The sequence below is a fragment of the Melozone crissalis genome, unplaced genomic scaffold, assembly GCF_028551555.1.
Source record: "Melozone crissalis strain CALT ecotype California unplaced genomic scaffold, PUWL_Pcris_2 ptg000034l_1, whole genome shotgun sequence".
Classification (NCBI taxonomy): Eukaryota; Metazoa; Chordata; class Aves; order Passeriformes; family Passerellidae; genus Melozone; species Melozone crissalis.
The window spans coordinates 5470973-5486215 of NW_026535812.1; the positions used below are offsets into that span (position 1 = coordinate 5470973).

General features: G+C 52.8%; 1 protein-coding gene across 1 annotated transcript; it reads left to right on the forward strand.

Moving 5' to 3' along the window:
• Window positions 1-9686: 9686 nt before the first annotated feature.
• On the forward strand, window positions 9687-14920 carry CFAP410 (cilia and flagella associated protein 410). Its single transcript, XM_054282665.1, has 7 exons — window positions 9687-9785; window positions 10352-10370; window positions 10941-10987; window positions 11666-11895; window positions 12787-12943; window positions 13271-13364; window positions 14521-14920. The coding sequence occupies exons 1-7, from the start codon at window positions 9709-9711 to the stop codon at window positions 14644-14646; spliced, it is 750 nt and encodes a 249-aa protein (XP_054138640.1). The 5' UTR covers window positions 9687-9708; the 3' UTR covers window positions 14647-14920.
• Window positions 14921-15243: the final 323 nt, after the last annotated feature.

The window sequence follows — 15243 nt, forward strand, 5'->3', positions numbered from 1 at the left end:
GACCGCGCCCCCGAAGCCACGCCCCCAAAATTAGACCACGCCTTACGAGAGGGCCGCCCATGCGGCGAAACCACGCCCCCTACGCGGCCACGCCTCTTCGACCACCCCAAGCCCCTTAGCCGTCACCGCCATGTGTGCCATGGCCAGGCCCCTCGACTTGAGGCCACGCCCCTGACGTCAGCAGTGAGGCGACGGTCACGCCCCGCCCCCACGAAACCCCGCCCCGTTGAGGCCCCGCCCCTTTCCCCCTCAGGTGAGGCACCGCACCCTCGCCTCAGGTGAGGTCGTGGCCCTCGCCCTCGCTAGGCTGCGAAAACAGTTTAAAAATGTGATTGCGAAGGAGTTTTTTTGCGTGTTAAAGCATTAGTTCAGAGCACGTGGGCAGGGAAGAGCGGGATATTTCTTAAGCACCCACTCGAGGGCAGCAGAGTGTCGCTGAAATGGCGGGTTGTCCTCTGTCCTTCGCATAGTTTCTCCACAAAATATGCGCAGCCAGGAAAACCGTCACAAACACCTCCATTGTATCTGTTTTATGTCACAAGCAGCACCAGTAAAGGGCCAGGACTGTGCAGGGATTAGCAAAGGACACCCACACAGAGAGGACCACTCGGATTTAAAACACACAGCTGTGGTTTAACCAAAATATTGAATTCTTCAGCACTTTTCAAACCACAACACTGCACAAAGCTTGGAGTTGGGAGACAGGAGGAGACATTGCGCCTGCTCAGCTCATCCCAGGGAGTCCCAGAATTGGCTAATTTAGACATAAAAAGCTCATCCATTTCCACTCCCTTCCACTAGCCCAGGAGCCTCAGGTGATCAGGAGTTAGGGAAGCCTCCCTCCCTTTGGGAACACCTGAGCCCGCTGTGCCTGGCCCCTGCAGCAGTGACACAGAGATGTGAGAGATGATCCCAAGGAGATTATCCATCTCCCTGCCCCCAGCAGCACCCAGAGAGGCAGCCTTTTGTGCAGGGAGTGCAGTTGGATTGGAGAGGCATTTTTCTGTTTGCTTAGGCCACTTCCAGCTTGTATTGCAGTGTCAGTCTGGGTTTGGGGGCCTCCTGGCCATGGTCTCCACAGATATATTCCTGCCAGAGTTTGTGAAACACCTTTTGCAGTTAAATTAACAGTCTCACCTGTGCTTGGATGCTGTTTCCTACAGCATTCTCCCTGAGAAACTGGCTGCTCATGGGTGCACTGTTTGCTGGTCAAAAACCTGGCTGATGGCTGGGCACAGGGAATGGTGGGAATGGAGTCACATCCAGCTTGGGCTGGGCACCACGGGGGCACCCCAGGGCTCAGTGCTGGACCCAGCACTGTTAAATACCTTTATCCATGGTCTGGATGAGGGAATTGGCCACCCTCAGTTCGTTCATAGATGACACGAAGTTGGGTGGGAGTGTGGAGGGCAGGAAGGCTCTGCACAGGGATCTGGACAGGCCCTGGGGGTGCTGGTGACAGCAGCCAGACACGAGCCCAGGTGTGCCCAGCTGGGCAAGAGGCCAATGGCCCCTGGGCTGTCCCAGCCAAGGTGTGTCCAGCAGACCCAGGGCAGTGACTGCCCCTCTGTGCTGGGACCTGTGAGGCCCCTCCAGCCCTGGGGACAGCTCTGGGCCCAGCAATTCAGGAAGGGCATGGAGGGGCTGGAGCGTGTCCAGGGAAGGGAACAGAGCTGGGAATGGGGCTGGAGCCCCAGGAATGGCTGAGGGAGCTGGGAAGGGGCTCAGCCTGGAGAAAAGGAGGCTCAGGGGGGACCTTGTGGCTCTGCACAACTCCTGACAGGAGGGGACAGCTGGGGGTGGTCGGGCTCTGCTCCCAGGGAACAGGGACAGCATGAGAAGAAACAGCCAGGTGGTTACAGCTGAAATGCTAAAATCAGGATCAAGCTCCACTGCACCCAGTGCTCTGTAGAGACAGTTGTTATCAGTTCCTTTTGCCAATAGCATGCATCCTGTGAATACATTTACATGGGAATTGGGATCCTGCTGATTTGCAAATCCAAGTAAAATATGATGTTTCTTTATGCAGAATGTGTGATGCTGTGAGATGCACAGGAAGGAGCCTGGAGGGATGAGGAAGATATGTCCCTCCCTTATAAAAAGACCAAAAAACATGGGAAAAAGGCAGAACATTAGAGTCAAGGTGGGCCAGGAGGCTCCCTCTTGCCTTCCTCCTTTCTGAGGATTTAGTGAAGGGAGCCCAAACAGAGTGGGAACTGTAGGGAATTAAAAAAGGATCTGGAGAAGGGCACAAAGAGGCACAGGGAGCTGAACCAGCACTTTTCTCCACCCAAGGATCTACCAAGGACAATGCTGCTTTGCAGCCAAGTTGTTTCACCTCTTAATCCTGTTCCTTCCTCACACCCCCCTTAGGAGGTCAGTGTCATGCAAGAACAAAGATTAAGTGACGATTAAGAACATGTAAGTGAAGATTAAAGATTAGGAACAAAGGGTGAGTGAAAATTCACGAGGAGAAAATGTTTGTGGCTCACAGCTGCTGTAACAGCTCCCAGAACAGCAATTTCCCTCTCTCCAGTTATGTGTAGTCCCTAAAATTGATCCCAAGTGAAGACTGGCTCGTGCCTACACTGTTGAGGTCTCTGGGCTGCTCTGACCGCATCCAAATCAACTCCTGGTGGAAACCTTCCAGCTGTTCCTCAGCTGAGCAAAGGCTGAAGTACATCCATAGGTCCTGCTAATCCATGCTAATTGAGATTGAACTTTGAGGTTAATTTTTTCAGTGTTTTTTTCAACAGGTAACCAAACAGAGAAAAAAAAATCCATAAAACCCATAAAAACAAAGATGGGAATTACTTAAATTCCTGATTACAAGTCCATCTTGGAAGTTTCAAAAATCCACTTGCGCAGTTTATTCTCAGGATCGCTGGAATGAGTCACCTGCTATGTTTGCCATGTTTACCATGTAAAAGGCAAACAGGGATGCTCAGCTGGGGGGGTTGTGGCATTTGCCTGCTGAATTGCAGGCTGATAAAGCCACACTTGTGAAGTTATGGAAAGGATTTGTTTGTTCCAGCAGCACACGTGTGCAGCTGCAGAGCCAGCCTGGCAGCTCCTGCTGCCCTCAGCCATTTCTGCCCCCACACCACCCACACAGCACATGGACAGGCTTCCAGAGCAGCAGGAACCACAGGAGGGAGTGAGCCAGCTCAGGAATCAGTAGTGAATGTTGGTGGCTCTGCTGCTGAGGGGGACAGACCAGGCTCTCAAACAGCTTTTCCCTGGAGCATGTGTGGCGCCTTTTCCTTGTCAGCTCCCACTGCAGCCTTTCCTGGCTCTGTGCTGCCCACAGCTCTGCCACACCCAGCACCTGTGCAGCTCTCTGCTGCCGGGGGATCACAGAAACCATCCTGCTAGGAGTAACCTTTAGCCTCAAGTCCCAGCTCAACTTCCTGCCAAAAGAGTAGAGGGAAGTGAGCACAACAGAATCATTTAGGTTGGAAAACTCAAGTTCAACTGAAGCCATGATATTTTCTGAAAAATCCTTTCCTTAGGATTTTTTCTCCTGAGAAGCTGAGGCCTCAGGAACAAAATGTAAACAATGGTTATCTGCTGCTGTGGAATGCAACAGGTGCATCTGGGATTGGTCTCATGTGGTTGTTTCTAATGAATGGCCAATCACAGTCAGCTGGCTCAGACTGTCTCAGTCAGTCACAAACCTTCATAATTAATTCTTTTTCTATTCTTAGCTAGCCTTCTAATGAAATCCTTTCTTCTATTCTTTTAGTATAGTTTTAATATAATATATATCATAAAATAATAAATCAAGCCTTCTGAAACGTGGAGTCAGATCCTCATCTCTTCCCTCATCCTCAGACCCCTGTGAACACGGTCACATTCAACCATCAACCTTACACTGCTAAGTCCACAACTTGTTCCCTGGGAACTGAGGCAGACTCCTGACCCTGTCAGGAGTTGTGCAGAGCCAGAATGTTCCCCCTGAGCCTCTTTTTCTCCAGGCTGAGCCCCTTTCCCAGCTCCCTCAGCCCCTCCTGGTGCTCCAGCCCTTTCCCCAGCTCTGTTCCCTTCTCTGGACTCATACCAGCTCCTCAATACTTATTTTATGCTCTTGGCTGTGATTTCCCTTTAGTGTGGATGTCTGTCTTGGGAATTTATATTTGTTGGGTGAGACAGATCTTGTCTGTTGGGAAGTTCCTCATCCTGCTCAGTCCACTGGAGCTGTGCAGTGTCCCCAGGTGGCTTCAGGTGTGGCTGTGGTGTCTGTAGAGCTGCTTTCTGGTGAAACAGTGTTAGTGCTGGTGTCATCAAAGGACAACAGAGGGAGCAGGAGCTTTCCTGGAAATCCTCTCCAAAGCTTTTCCCCAGAAATTCTGCAGAACCTCCTCTGTTAATTTGGCACTGGAGTGCTCATCTGCCTCCCTAGCTCTGGAAGTGTCTTGTAGAGTAGACACAGGTGTTCCTCTGAGCTGGCTCTTCAGAGGGAATAAGAGGGGATATTCCCCAAAATGAAAACTGACAGAGCCTGTATGACGTGCCTGTCTCCATCCATACTATGACATGATTATTTTGTTTGCTCTTGCCAAACTTTGGCATTTCCTGCACACGTCTAAATAGCGATTGCACACGATGTTCTGGACCCAGGGCAGTGACAGCAGCAGACAGGGAATGTCCTGTGGGTGGAAGAGCTGCTGGAGAGCTGCCATGAGCATCCTCAGAACTACAGCATGGCCAAGCCTGCCATGACCCCACACTGCCTCATTTCTGAGCAACAAGTTGTTCCTGTAACTGCTGCATTCTCAAATGCATGAGGCTTCTCCAGGGAAAAGGAAAGGGCAAGGAGCAGAGCCCATCTCAGGAGGGCTGAGCACCTGTCCAGGATACCAGGAAAATAAAACTGTCCCAAAGCTATGTTGCTCCTCCTATCCTCTTTAACATCTTTTCCTCCATCAGGATGGTTCTTGATAGGAATCAGCTTCTGGAGCACATAAAGCTGCTGTGGAGTTGCACCAGGAGAGGTGGCTTGTCACAGACATCTTTTATGAAAAATCTTTTCTTTAAGATTTTTCTTCCTGAGAAGCTGAGAAGCCTCAGGAACAAAATGTAAACAATGGTTATCTGCTGCTGTGGAATGCAACGGGTGCATCTGTGATTGGCCTGTGTGGTTGTTTCTAATTAATGGCCAATCACAGTCAGCTGGCTTGGACAGAGAGCCAAGCCACAAGCCTTTGTTATTCATTTTTTCTTATTCTATTCTTAGCTAGCCTTCTGAAGAAATCCTTTCCTCTATCCTTTTAGTATAGTTTTAATATAATATATATCATAAAATAATAAATCAAGCTTTCTGAAACATGGAGTCAGATCCTTGTCTCTCCCCTCAACCTGAGACCCTTGTGAACACCGTCACAGTGGCTCTGGTTGCCCTCCCAGCTGCCAGGACTCAAGAGGTGTCTCCATACAGGCACTGCCATCTATGTCCATCTCCACAAAGGGTTAGTGAGATCTGACATGGCCAATGCAAGAGAAAACCACTCCATGCAGGACCTGAAGGAATGTCAGGATGTTATGCTGAGGGGAGATTTGGGTTGGATAATAGGAAAAAGTTCTTCCCCTGCAGAAGTGGTGGAGCACTGAACAGGTTCCCAGGGAATGGGCACAGCCCCAAGGCTGCCAGAGCTCCAGCAGCATTTGGACAATGCTCTCAGGGATGCACAGGGTGGGCTTGTTGGGGTGTCTGTGCAGGGCCAGGGGGGCTGGACCGGATGATCCTTGTGGGTCCCTTCCAGCTTGGGGTATTGTGTGATTCTATGATTCCATGATACCTGGGAGGGCAGACAGCCATCAGACAAGCCAGACAAGCCTGGAGAGCAGTGTGGATGTCAGGCTGATACTGGCAGCAAGGGCAGTCATCACTATCACTGGCAGCTCCCAGCTCCTTCAAATTCCCTGTGTGTGACCCCCACTCAACAGCAATCCCACACCACATCCAGGTGGTTCAGTTCAGTAACCAGGACACTTGGGGGGGGGTTCCACCTTTTCCTTTCTGAGGCTATTGTGGGTGAGCTGTGAGACCCTGCATAAAGGAATCACAGATCACAGCAAATGTCCTGGTTGGAAATGAGAGGAAAAAAATACATACAAGGATTACATGCAAGAAATGGCTTTCCTGCACCCTCCACAAAACCATTAAACAGGTTCTAGTAGGCTCATTTTATAAAGCTGGAAAAGAAATACAAAGCTGGTAAAGAAATGTGATGCTGCTGCGTAGTACAGACCTGACTGAAGGTACTTCAGATATGAGCCTAAGTGTGCAGAGAGCTTTTTGCTCTCTGGCTCCCACAGACTCAAAAAGTGACCCCAACCCACCACCAGGAATTAGGGGGTGAGGTGGGGCCTCATCAGGGCCATGGGGATGCCTGACCCCTGCTCTGGAACATTGAAAGATCCTTTAGTGGCACTGCAGGCTGTGAGCAGGATGTGGATGTGCCATGGATTGTAGGTGATCCTGTGCAGCCTGGAGAGGCCACGTGCTCCCAGGCCTCAGGGGTTCTCCTGTTCTCTCCATTCCCTTCACAAGCCTAAATGCATTATTTAACTTCTCTCTAAAAGGCTGGGGCAGAGGTTTGCCTGAAATGATTATTGCTACTGCTTGCAGAATTAAACTGTGGATTAAAATAGGTTTTATTTAATTAACATGAATGAAATAAATGTTTGTGTCTGAATCAGTCTCAGGAGAGGTCCCAGATCAGACAGTGCCAGTAAAACTGACTGACCTGTGCTTTTTCCAGCAGGATGAGCACAAAAATCTCTCTGTGGCATCTAGACAAGATTTCTTAATCTCCTTAGCCTGTCTCAGGGACAGGCATAGCTGCCAACAGTGCAGGGGCTGGGATTGCAGGGCTGGGTGGTTAAAATTGTGCTTGGGTTCCATGTTCTAGTGGAAGTGAAATCAGCCTGGGATTGGGTGAACAAAGTACCACAAAGTCCTGGATATTGCTCTTCCTCAGGTCCTGCTGCTGCCCTCACTGACACACAGCCCAAGTGCCCCAATCCTGATTATCCTCGTGCCAGCTGGCCTGTGGACAGCTGCATGCAGAAAACCTAAAAATTCCAAGAATTGCTCCATCTGAGTGCTTGCAAATCCAGCTCTAAAATCCTCATGCACCACTTGTGTCCTGGCTGTCTGTGGGTGTGATGGCAGCTAAGTGCTGAGGCAGAGAGAAGGAAGCACAGTGGGATGATCTGCCAAACCTGTTTATCCCACATTTTTCCTGAAAAGTGTGTGCCCACTGATCCCAAACAATGCATCCCTCAGCCCTTCCCTTATCTTATTCCTTTATGGAAGTGTGGCAATCAAGAGGGGAGGGAGTTCAGTGCCACCCATCTCCTCTCCCAACACAAGGCAATCACCATGAACCAGGGCTCACTTCCAGTGTGTTCCATAGAATCATGGAATCATTAAGGCTGGAAATGCTCTCTAATTTCAAGTCTAACCATTAACCCAGCACTACTGTGTTCACCACTGGCTCAGATGAGGAACAGAGTGTCCAGCAGGCCCAGGGCAGTGACTGTCCCTCTGTGCTGGGACATGTGAGGCACCTCCAGCCCTGGGCCCTCACAGCAAGAGACACTGAGGAGCTGGAGCACATGCAGGGAATGGAACAGAGCTGGGGAAAGGAATGGAGCACCAGGAGTGGCTGAAGGAGCTGGGAAAGGGACTCAGCCTGGAGCAAAGGAGGCTCAGGGGGAACCTTGTGGCTCTGCACAACTCCTGACAGGAGGGGACAGCTGGGGGTGGTCGGGCTCTGCTCCCAGGGAACAAGGACAGGACAAGGGGAAACAGCATCAAGTTGTGCCACAGGAGTTTCAGGTTGGACATCAGGAGGAATTTCTCCACTGTAAGGGTGCTCAGGCCTTGGAAGGGGCTGCCCAGGGAGGTTTGGAGTCCCCATGCCTGCAGGTGTCCAAGGAATACCTGGACATGGCACTCAGTGCCATAAGCTGGGTGACACAGTGGGGTGTCACAGCATATGTTGGAGTCGAGGGGGCCACAATATACAGAACATCACCACACAATTTCAGAAAGCTTTAAGCATTTGCTCAAGCAGAGTAACACCTTACCTCATCAGAAAGCTTCAGGCATCCGCCCATACAGAGTAACACTGTGTCACTCCAGAAAACTTCAAGCAGCTCTTTGCTGTTTTACAGTACAACCTTTTATACTCTTCATGCCACATGCACTGCACCTGTGTGCCCTCTGTTCCCTTTGGTGGTTGGTCAGTGCCCCTGGGCACTCCATGGCTCATTGCTGTCAGTGCTGCTCACCTGCTGCTCACAGCTGTGCCCATTGGGGCTCAGCCCCACTCCCAAACACCACAAACTCTGTGCTTACAACACTGGGCATTGGTCACAGGTGGGACTTGATGAGCTTGGAGGTGTTTTCCTCCCTCAATGATTCTGTGATTTTGTAAGCTATGTCCCAAAGTGTCCCATTGACACACCTGAACCCTTCCTTTTGCAGCAGCACCCAAACACCCACACAACCAAACAGGGAACACCCAGTCTCTATCCTGCAGTTGTTTCTGTTGCCAAATCAGGTGGAAACACACAGAAAAACGCTGGGAAACTCTGCATTAATCCCTTTTTTTGACTAACCATACTGCTTCTCCAGATCTTTTTATTCCAGCTTTCCCATTTAACCACCTGCTGCTGTTACATCCCTGAAGATACAAACCAGAGGTTTCCCTGCACCAAATCATACGGTGGTGTAGAAACCCAGCAGTCCAGAACATTCCTAAAGGACTTTGGCTCTGTAAAAACGAGTCCTGAACCACTTGAGTCCCAAGGCTGAGTCAAAGGTGAGTGTTAGTTTTCTTATTGCCACATGGGATAAGAGGAGTAAGAAACTGTAGTGCTGTATTAGTCATTCTTGAGATAGTCATAACTATTATTTGTACAATAGTTCAAGGGCTGAACTATAACCTGTTGGAATGTTTAGGAACTGATTGAGGAGAGGGGAGCAGACAGGGAGCAGGCAGGGATAGGTGAGAGGGCACAAATTGTATATTTATTATAGAAAATGTAGATATATTTTATTTATGCATGTATAGATAGAGGGTTATATGGGGGTATATGTGTAAAGTCACATAAACCACCCATGAGTGTATGAAACTATACAGTCGTGTTATTCCAGGGCAGAATGGATTCAAATTGAAGGAGTAGGTTTATATTAGATATTAGGGGGAAAAAAAATTCCCTGTCAGGGTGGTCAGGCCCTGGCACAGGTTGCCTAGAGAAGCAACCTGTGCCCAACTCTGGACGTCTTCAAGGCCGGTATGGACGGGGCTTGGAGCAACCTGGGATAGTGAAAGTTGTCCCTGCCCATGGCAGGGGTTTGGAATGAGATGGGTCCAAACTATTCCACGATTCCATGGTGATCCTTCCACATAAGAATACACCCACAAAGGCGCAGCTCTGTGTACAAAACATTCTCTAATAAACCATAATTAGATGGCTAATAGCATTTACCCGTAAACACCAATAACCACCTGAACTCGCGCCCGTTGCGGCAGCGGCGGTGCCTGGCCCGCGGCGGGGCGGGGAGGAGGCGAATCCAGCCCCGGAGCTCCGGCGGTGCCGGGGAGGAGGAGGTGAATCCAGCCCCGGAGCCGCCCCGGCCGGGCGGGGCCTGGGCCCAGCGGAGCCGCCCCTGCAGCCGCGGCCCGGCCCGGCATGAGGCTGAGCCGGGCGGCCGTGCTGGCACAGGCCAAGGCGGCCGCGCTCGACGGCGTCCGCCGCCTCAACTGCTGGTGGGCGCGGGGACAGCAGGGACAGGGGGCCGGGGGACGGCAGGGATGAGGGGGGGACAGGCAGGGGTGAGGAAGGAGGACAGGCTCGGGTGAGGCTGAGAGGACAGTGATGGAGGAGGGACAGGCAGGCCTGGGCTGGGGGCACAGGCTGGGATCAGGAGAGGGGACGGGCAGGGATGGATGAGGGGTGGCAGGGCAGGATGGGGAGGGGACAGGAAGGGATGGAGGTGGGATAGGCAGAGCTGGGGAGGAGGGACAAGGATGAAGGGAGGGCAGGAAGGAGGGAGCTGGGTGTCAGGGATAGGGAAATGGGACAAGGATGGAGGGAGGGAGCTGGGTGTCAGGCAGGGATGGGAAGCTGGGACAGGGCTGGGTAAGGGCACATGGGCAGGAATGGGGAACAGGCAGGGCTGGGGAAGGGGAGGCAAGGCAAGGCCCATGGCAGACTGTGCTGGAGCAGTTTGGTGGGGCCAGGCTGGGGGCTGGGGCTGTGAACCCGGCTGTGGGGGGTGCAGGGGGAGGCTGAGCCCTGCTGTGCTCTCCCTGACTCCCCTCTCCTCTTGCAGGGGCAGCCACCTGACGGATGTAAGTACTGGAGGAGCCAGAGGAGCCTGGGCCCACAGCTAGAGTGGGGACACCATGGAGGCCATGGGGTTGGCAGGGCACTGGGGAGGGCCTGGCTTCGGGCTGGCCTGGTGCCTGTGAGCTGCAGGGCTTTTCAGGCTTGATTAGCATCTCACACCATTGAAAAGGAAGTGATTGCTGCTGTTTCCACATTGGAAAATTTCTCTCCGAGGCCCAGCATGGAGTCTCGGAGAGCAGGACCCTGAGTCCTGCCTCTGGTGATTTTGGATGAGGTTCTGTTGCTAGGGGAGGGCTGGCAGGGGTGGGAGGGAGCCTTTCTTGCATGTGGAGGCTGCAGAGTTGCTGGAGCAGAACAATGTGACACTGGCTGGTATCTGCACTTCCACTCCTGAGCACAGGCTGGAGGAGCTGCCGACACTGCACTGTGTCAGAAAATCTCTGATGTTGTTAAGCTCAGGTTAGACTGAAGTAAACCCAAATTCCTGATGGTGCTTTTTGTGATTTCAATTTGGTTTATTTCTATTGTCCCCCATGAGTGCCAACTTGTTGTTTCTGTCTCTCCCTGCCCAGATATCAATATGCCGGGATTTGCCCAACATCGAGGTGATCACGTTCAGGTGAATGCCAGTTTGCCAGCTTTGGAGAGAGCAGGGAAATCACCTCACCTTTTCCTGGGGATGGCTTCTTCCCATGTTGCTGGGCTTGTGTGTGTGAGCTGCCTGGCGCTTTGTGCCCTATTTCTGAAACAGCAGAGATACAGACAGGATTATTCCTCAGCAGCTCCTCTGCACTGCTCCCTGTGCTCTTGAGAAAATATTCTCTGTTTTGACGAGTGATAAAACCCCTTAGGATTGTTGCTTCTGAAATTCTACTCCATAGTTTCGACAGGGATCTTCTTGGCCTCTCTATGTGGCCTGTTTCCAAAATACTTGTTGAAATATTTAGTGGATCTCTCAAAGCTTTCCCTTTCCATAATATGCTCAACTTTCACCTGTCCTGGGGATCCCATGGAGTGAATCTCTGTGAATTGGAGCCTTTTCACTTGGGAATCTTTCGTGAGTTCTCCTTGGGTGGGTCTGAGGAGCTGCTACAGAAAAGGGGGCAGGTTTGGGGGAAGAAGAGGCTCTTTGTCATCCTCAGCAGGGTGGAGCAAGGGCTCTTTCAGTTCTTCCCTCTGCTGACAAAGATGAAATGCCACAAGCCGTGGGCTGAACGCCCCTTGCTGTGCCCTGCTGGGGTGAGGCAGTTGCAGGAAGGGGCATGGGGCAGGATGGGCTCTGACTGTGTCTCCACAGCGTGAATGGCATCTCAGACCTCGAGCCGCTGCACCAGTGCCAGAACCTGAGCGAGCTCTACCTGAGGAGGAACAACATCAGGAGCCTGGATGAGCTGTTTTACCTGAAGACGCTGCCGCGGCTGCGGGTGCTGTGGCTGGCAGAGAACCCCTGCTGCGGGCCCGACCCGCACCGCTACCGCATGACCGTGCTGCGCAACCTGCCCTGCCTGCAGAAACTCGACAACCAGGGTGGGCTCTGTCCCCTGCACACAGCCCTGGGCTGCCAGGGTGGGCTTTGGTCACCTGTACACAGTCCTGAGCCACCAGGGTGGGCTCTGTCCCCTGCATGCAGCCCCGGGCTGCCAGGGTGGGCTTTGGTCACCTGCACACAGCTCCGGGCCACCAGGGTGGGCTCTGGCCACCTGCAAACAGCCCTAGGCCAGTGCCACCTGGGAAATGGGGATGTGTTGGCTCCTCTCGAGGGCGTCCTTTGGGTTTTGCTAGTCAGGGGATGTTAGGGGTTAAGTTAGATCTGGCGCTTCTAAGCTGTTTTCTCTCTGTCTTCCCTTTTCATTTATCTTCCCCTTTCCCATCTGCCTCCTCTTCCTCCTTCCCTTTTTCCCTTCCCTATCCCTATCCCCTTTTCCCTCTCCCCTTTTCCCCATCTCCTCTTCCCCATCCCCTTTTCCCTATCGCTTTTTCCCTTGCCTTTTCCCTTGCCTTTTCCCTTCCCTTCCCTTCCCTTCCCTTCCCTTCCCTATCCCTTCCCTATGGTAACAAAACCGAGTGCCTCATTATAGCTTGGACAGTACCACTAATTAGTGGTTTTTAGAGCTCTCTCTTTGCTGTGGCCAGACAAAGGTTCTATAACTGGATCTGCTGCTGTAGAAAAGCTTCTCTGTTTTCTTTTTCTTCCATCCAGTAGCAGAAATTTGGTTGCTTTCGGAGCCTTCTCCAGAGACAAGAAATAGTAAAGCACGTTTGCATCCCTCCCTGATACCCTTCTCGCTTTGGGAGGCTGGTGATTGCTTCCAGCATTCTCCTGCACTCTCTGCAGCAGCAGAACCTGCCCTGCTAGAGATGCCATCCCCTTGGGCTGCTGCAGTTCATAGCAACAGGCATTTGCTGTGTCCCTTGCAGCTGTGACAGAGGAGGAGCTGTCGCAGGCGCTGGTGGATGGCGTGGAGATCACGGCGCCGCCGGCCCGCAGCCCCGTGGAGAACGGCTGGTCCAGCACCGCTGGAGCCACCACGGAGCCCCAGAGCCAGCTGCTCAGCTGCTGCCTGGAGGACACCAGGTGAGGGCTGGGCAGCTGCCAGCATGGCTGGGATGCTGAATTTGTGTGTAGCAGGAAAGGAGCCTGAGGTTCCAGGGGCCAGGCCCGCAGCCGGTGCAGCTTCCCACTGTGCTGGTTGCTGCAGTGGAGCTGTGCTGGTTCTCTGGGGCTGGTTGGGGGTGGCTTGGGCTCATCAGCTGCTTGTGCAGGCAGGGCTGGATCCTCTCCATTCCCTGGGGTCCTGCAGCTGGATTCTCCTTGCATGGCTGCCTGTGATGAGGAAAGATCGGCCTGGCAATTCTCCCACCTGGTCATAATAACATTTCGTTTTCCTCCCTTTTTTTTTAGCAAAACTCAGGATGAGCTTGATATGAAGCTTGTTCCCAGGGATAAATACTCCTCCTTTTCCACTCAAGAGACAGACTGCAGCTGCAAGAAGAGTGTGAGTATCTTTTAAAGACCAAATTGCTTTTCCTTGTACACGGGGCTGAGCCCCAGCGTTAAAGGATGTGAAGAACTTTGGATGTCCCCAGAGGAGGGGAACAGAGCTGGAAGAAATGTCCAGGAGCAGCTGAGGGCTCTGGGTTTGTTTGATTTGAAGAGAAGGAGGCCAAGGGGTGACCTCATGCTTCTCTGCAGCTTCCTGAGGAGGGGATATGGGGAAGGGGTGCTGAGCTCTTCTACCTAGGATCCAGTGGTAGGAAACAAGGGAATGGTTCAAAGCTGTGCCAGGGCAGGTTCAGACTGGACATTAGAATGTGTTTCTTTAGCAAGAGGAGGGTCAAACCTTGGGAAGTGGCTGCTGAACAGGAAGCTTAAATGGTTCCTCAGCCCCCTCCATCATGTAGCCTTGGATGAATCTGGATTTTGGTGGTTCAGCTGGGAATTGCAGAGTGCTGGACTCGGTGCCATTGCATCAATCAGCAGAGCAAGATCTAACCCACACTGCCTCACTCTGCCATAGCTGCCTAGAGTAGCACCACAAGCTCTGACCTTTAAAAATGGGGGAAGTGGCCCCCCATTGCAGCTGAAGAGGTTCAGGTTGGATGTTGGGCAAAAGATTCTCCCTAGAAGGACAGCTATTTAGGCTGTGGAATCTCTCCCTGGAGTTCTTCAGGACATGATTTGACAGAGCCACGACCTGGCATTGGCACTGGTCCTGTGGTGGTGGCAGGGCTGGGGAGTTTCAAGGGTCCTTTGCAGAGAGCACCAGCTCTCCTCATTCCTCAGAGCAGGGCTGTCCTTTCCCATCCTACACACACTGAGAGCGAGTGCAGCCGCTCCTGGCTGTGCCTTTCCTGACAGAAGGCAGGCTGGAGCGTGGCCGGCAGCCAGAGGCTGTGGGCAGAGCAGAGGATGGGTTTGTCCTGCATTCCAGCCTCGTCACGTGCCTCTCCCTGCCTGTGTTTGCCCCGAGGGCTCGGCTGTGGGTGTTAGTCCCGGTCCCATGGCTGCAGGTGGCTGCTCCAAACTGCTGCCTGTCGTGGTGGCGGTGGCGGTGGTGGTGGTGGTGGAGGAGTTCCTAGAAAGAGCAGGGAAAATGGAGTGTCCTTGTCCTGGCTGGCTGGTCCAAAGCACTGTGTGCCTTATCCCAACAGAACAACGTCCTGGATGCCATCCTGCTTCTCATGAAGGAACTGGACGCAGAGGAGCTGGAGATCATCCAGCAGACGGTGGCCAGGAGGCTCCAGGCCTTGCAGAAGAAGGAGCTGCAGGAGGAGTGACAGCAGCCATCCCCCCTTCCAGCCTCCCTGGAGCCCCAGCCCCACGGTGCTGTCCTGCCCACACCCCTGGCTGCAGCCGAAGCCTCGGGCATGGCATGGGATGCTGCTTCTCTGGAGATTTCCTGCCACTGCAGCAGGCTCTGACACTGTGCCCTGCATGGCTGGGGCTCTTGGGTGGGAGCTGCAGGCAAATCAGCAATGCTGGAGGGAACAGGGCTGCAGCCAGAGGTGCTGTGTGATCCGAGGGGGAGCAGAGCCTGCTGATGGCTGGGAGGGACTCTGCACAGCACCTCTGAGGGCAGTTTGTACCTCAGAGATCCTGTTTGGTGGAGTCTGACAGGGAGACGTTGCCTGAGATGGTCACCAAGACCTGTCTGTGCAGGTAGTGAAGGTCAATGTCCAGTTATTAATTTATTTTCCAGCTCCTGGCTGACTTCCTCAGGTCCTTCCTGGTGCATGCAGTGCCTGCCGGTCAGGCAGCCCAAAGGGAAGCTCAGAGCAGCCTTGGTGAACCAGGAATGACTCCCACATCCTGAATGCTCAGCTGTACTCTCACCCCAGCATTCCCTGCAGGCATTAGAGCAGCTTAAAGAAACA

Excerpts from the sequence above, each read along its gene's own strand:
- CFAP410 (XM_054282665.1), top strand. The coding sequence starts at position 9,709 with ATGAGGCTGAGCCGGGCGGCCGTGCTGGCACAGGCCAAGGCGGCCGCG. Across the intron at positions 10,988-11,665 it reads ATCGAGGTGATCACGTTCAG|CGTGAATGGCATCTCAGACC; the intron begins GTGAATGCCAGT and ends GTGTCTCCACAG. Across the intron at positions 13,365-14,520 it reads ACTGCAGCTGCAAGAAGAGT|AACAACGTCCTGGATGCCAT; the intron begins GTGAGTATCTTT and ends TTATCCCAACAG.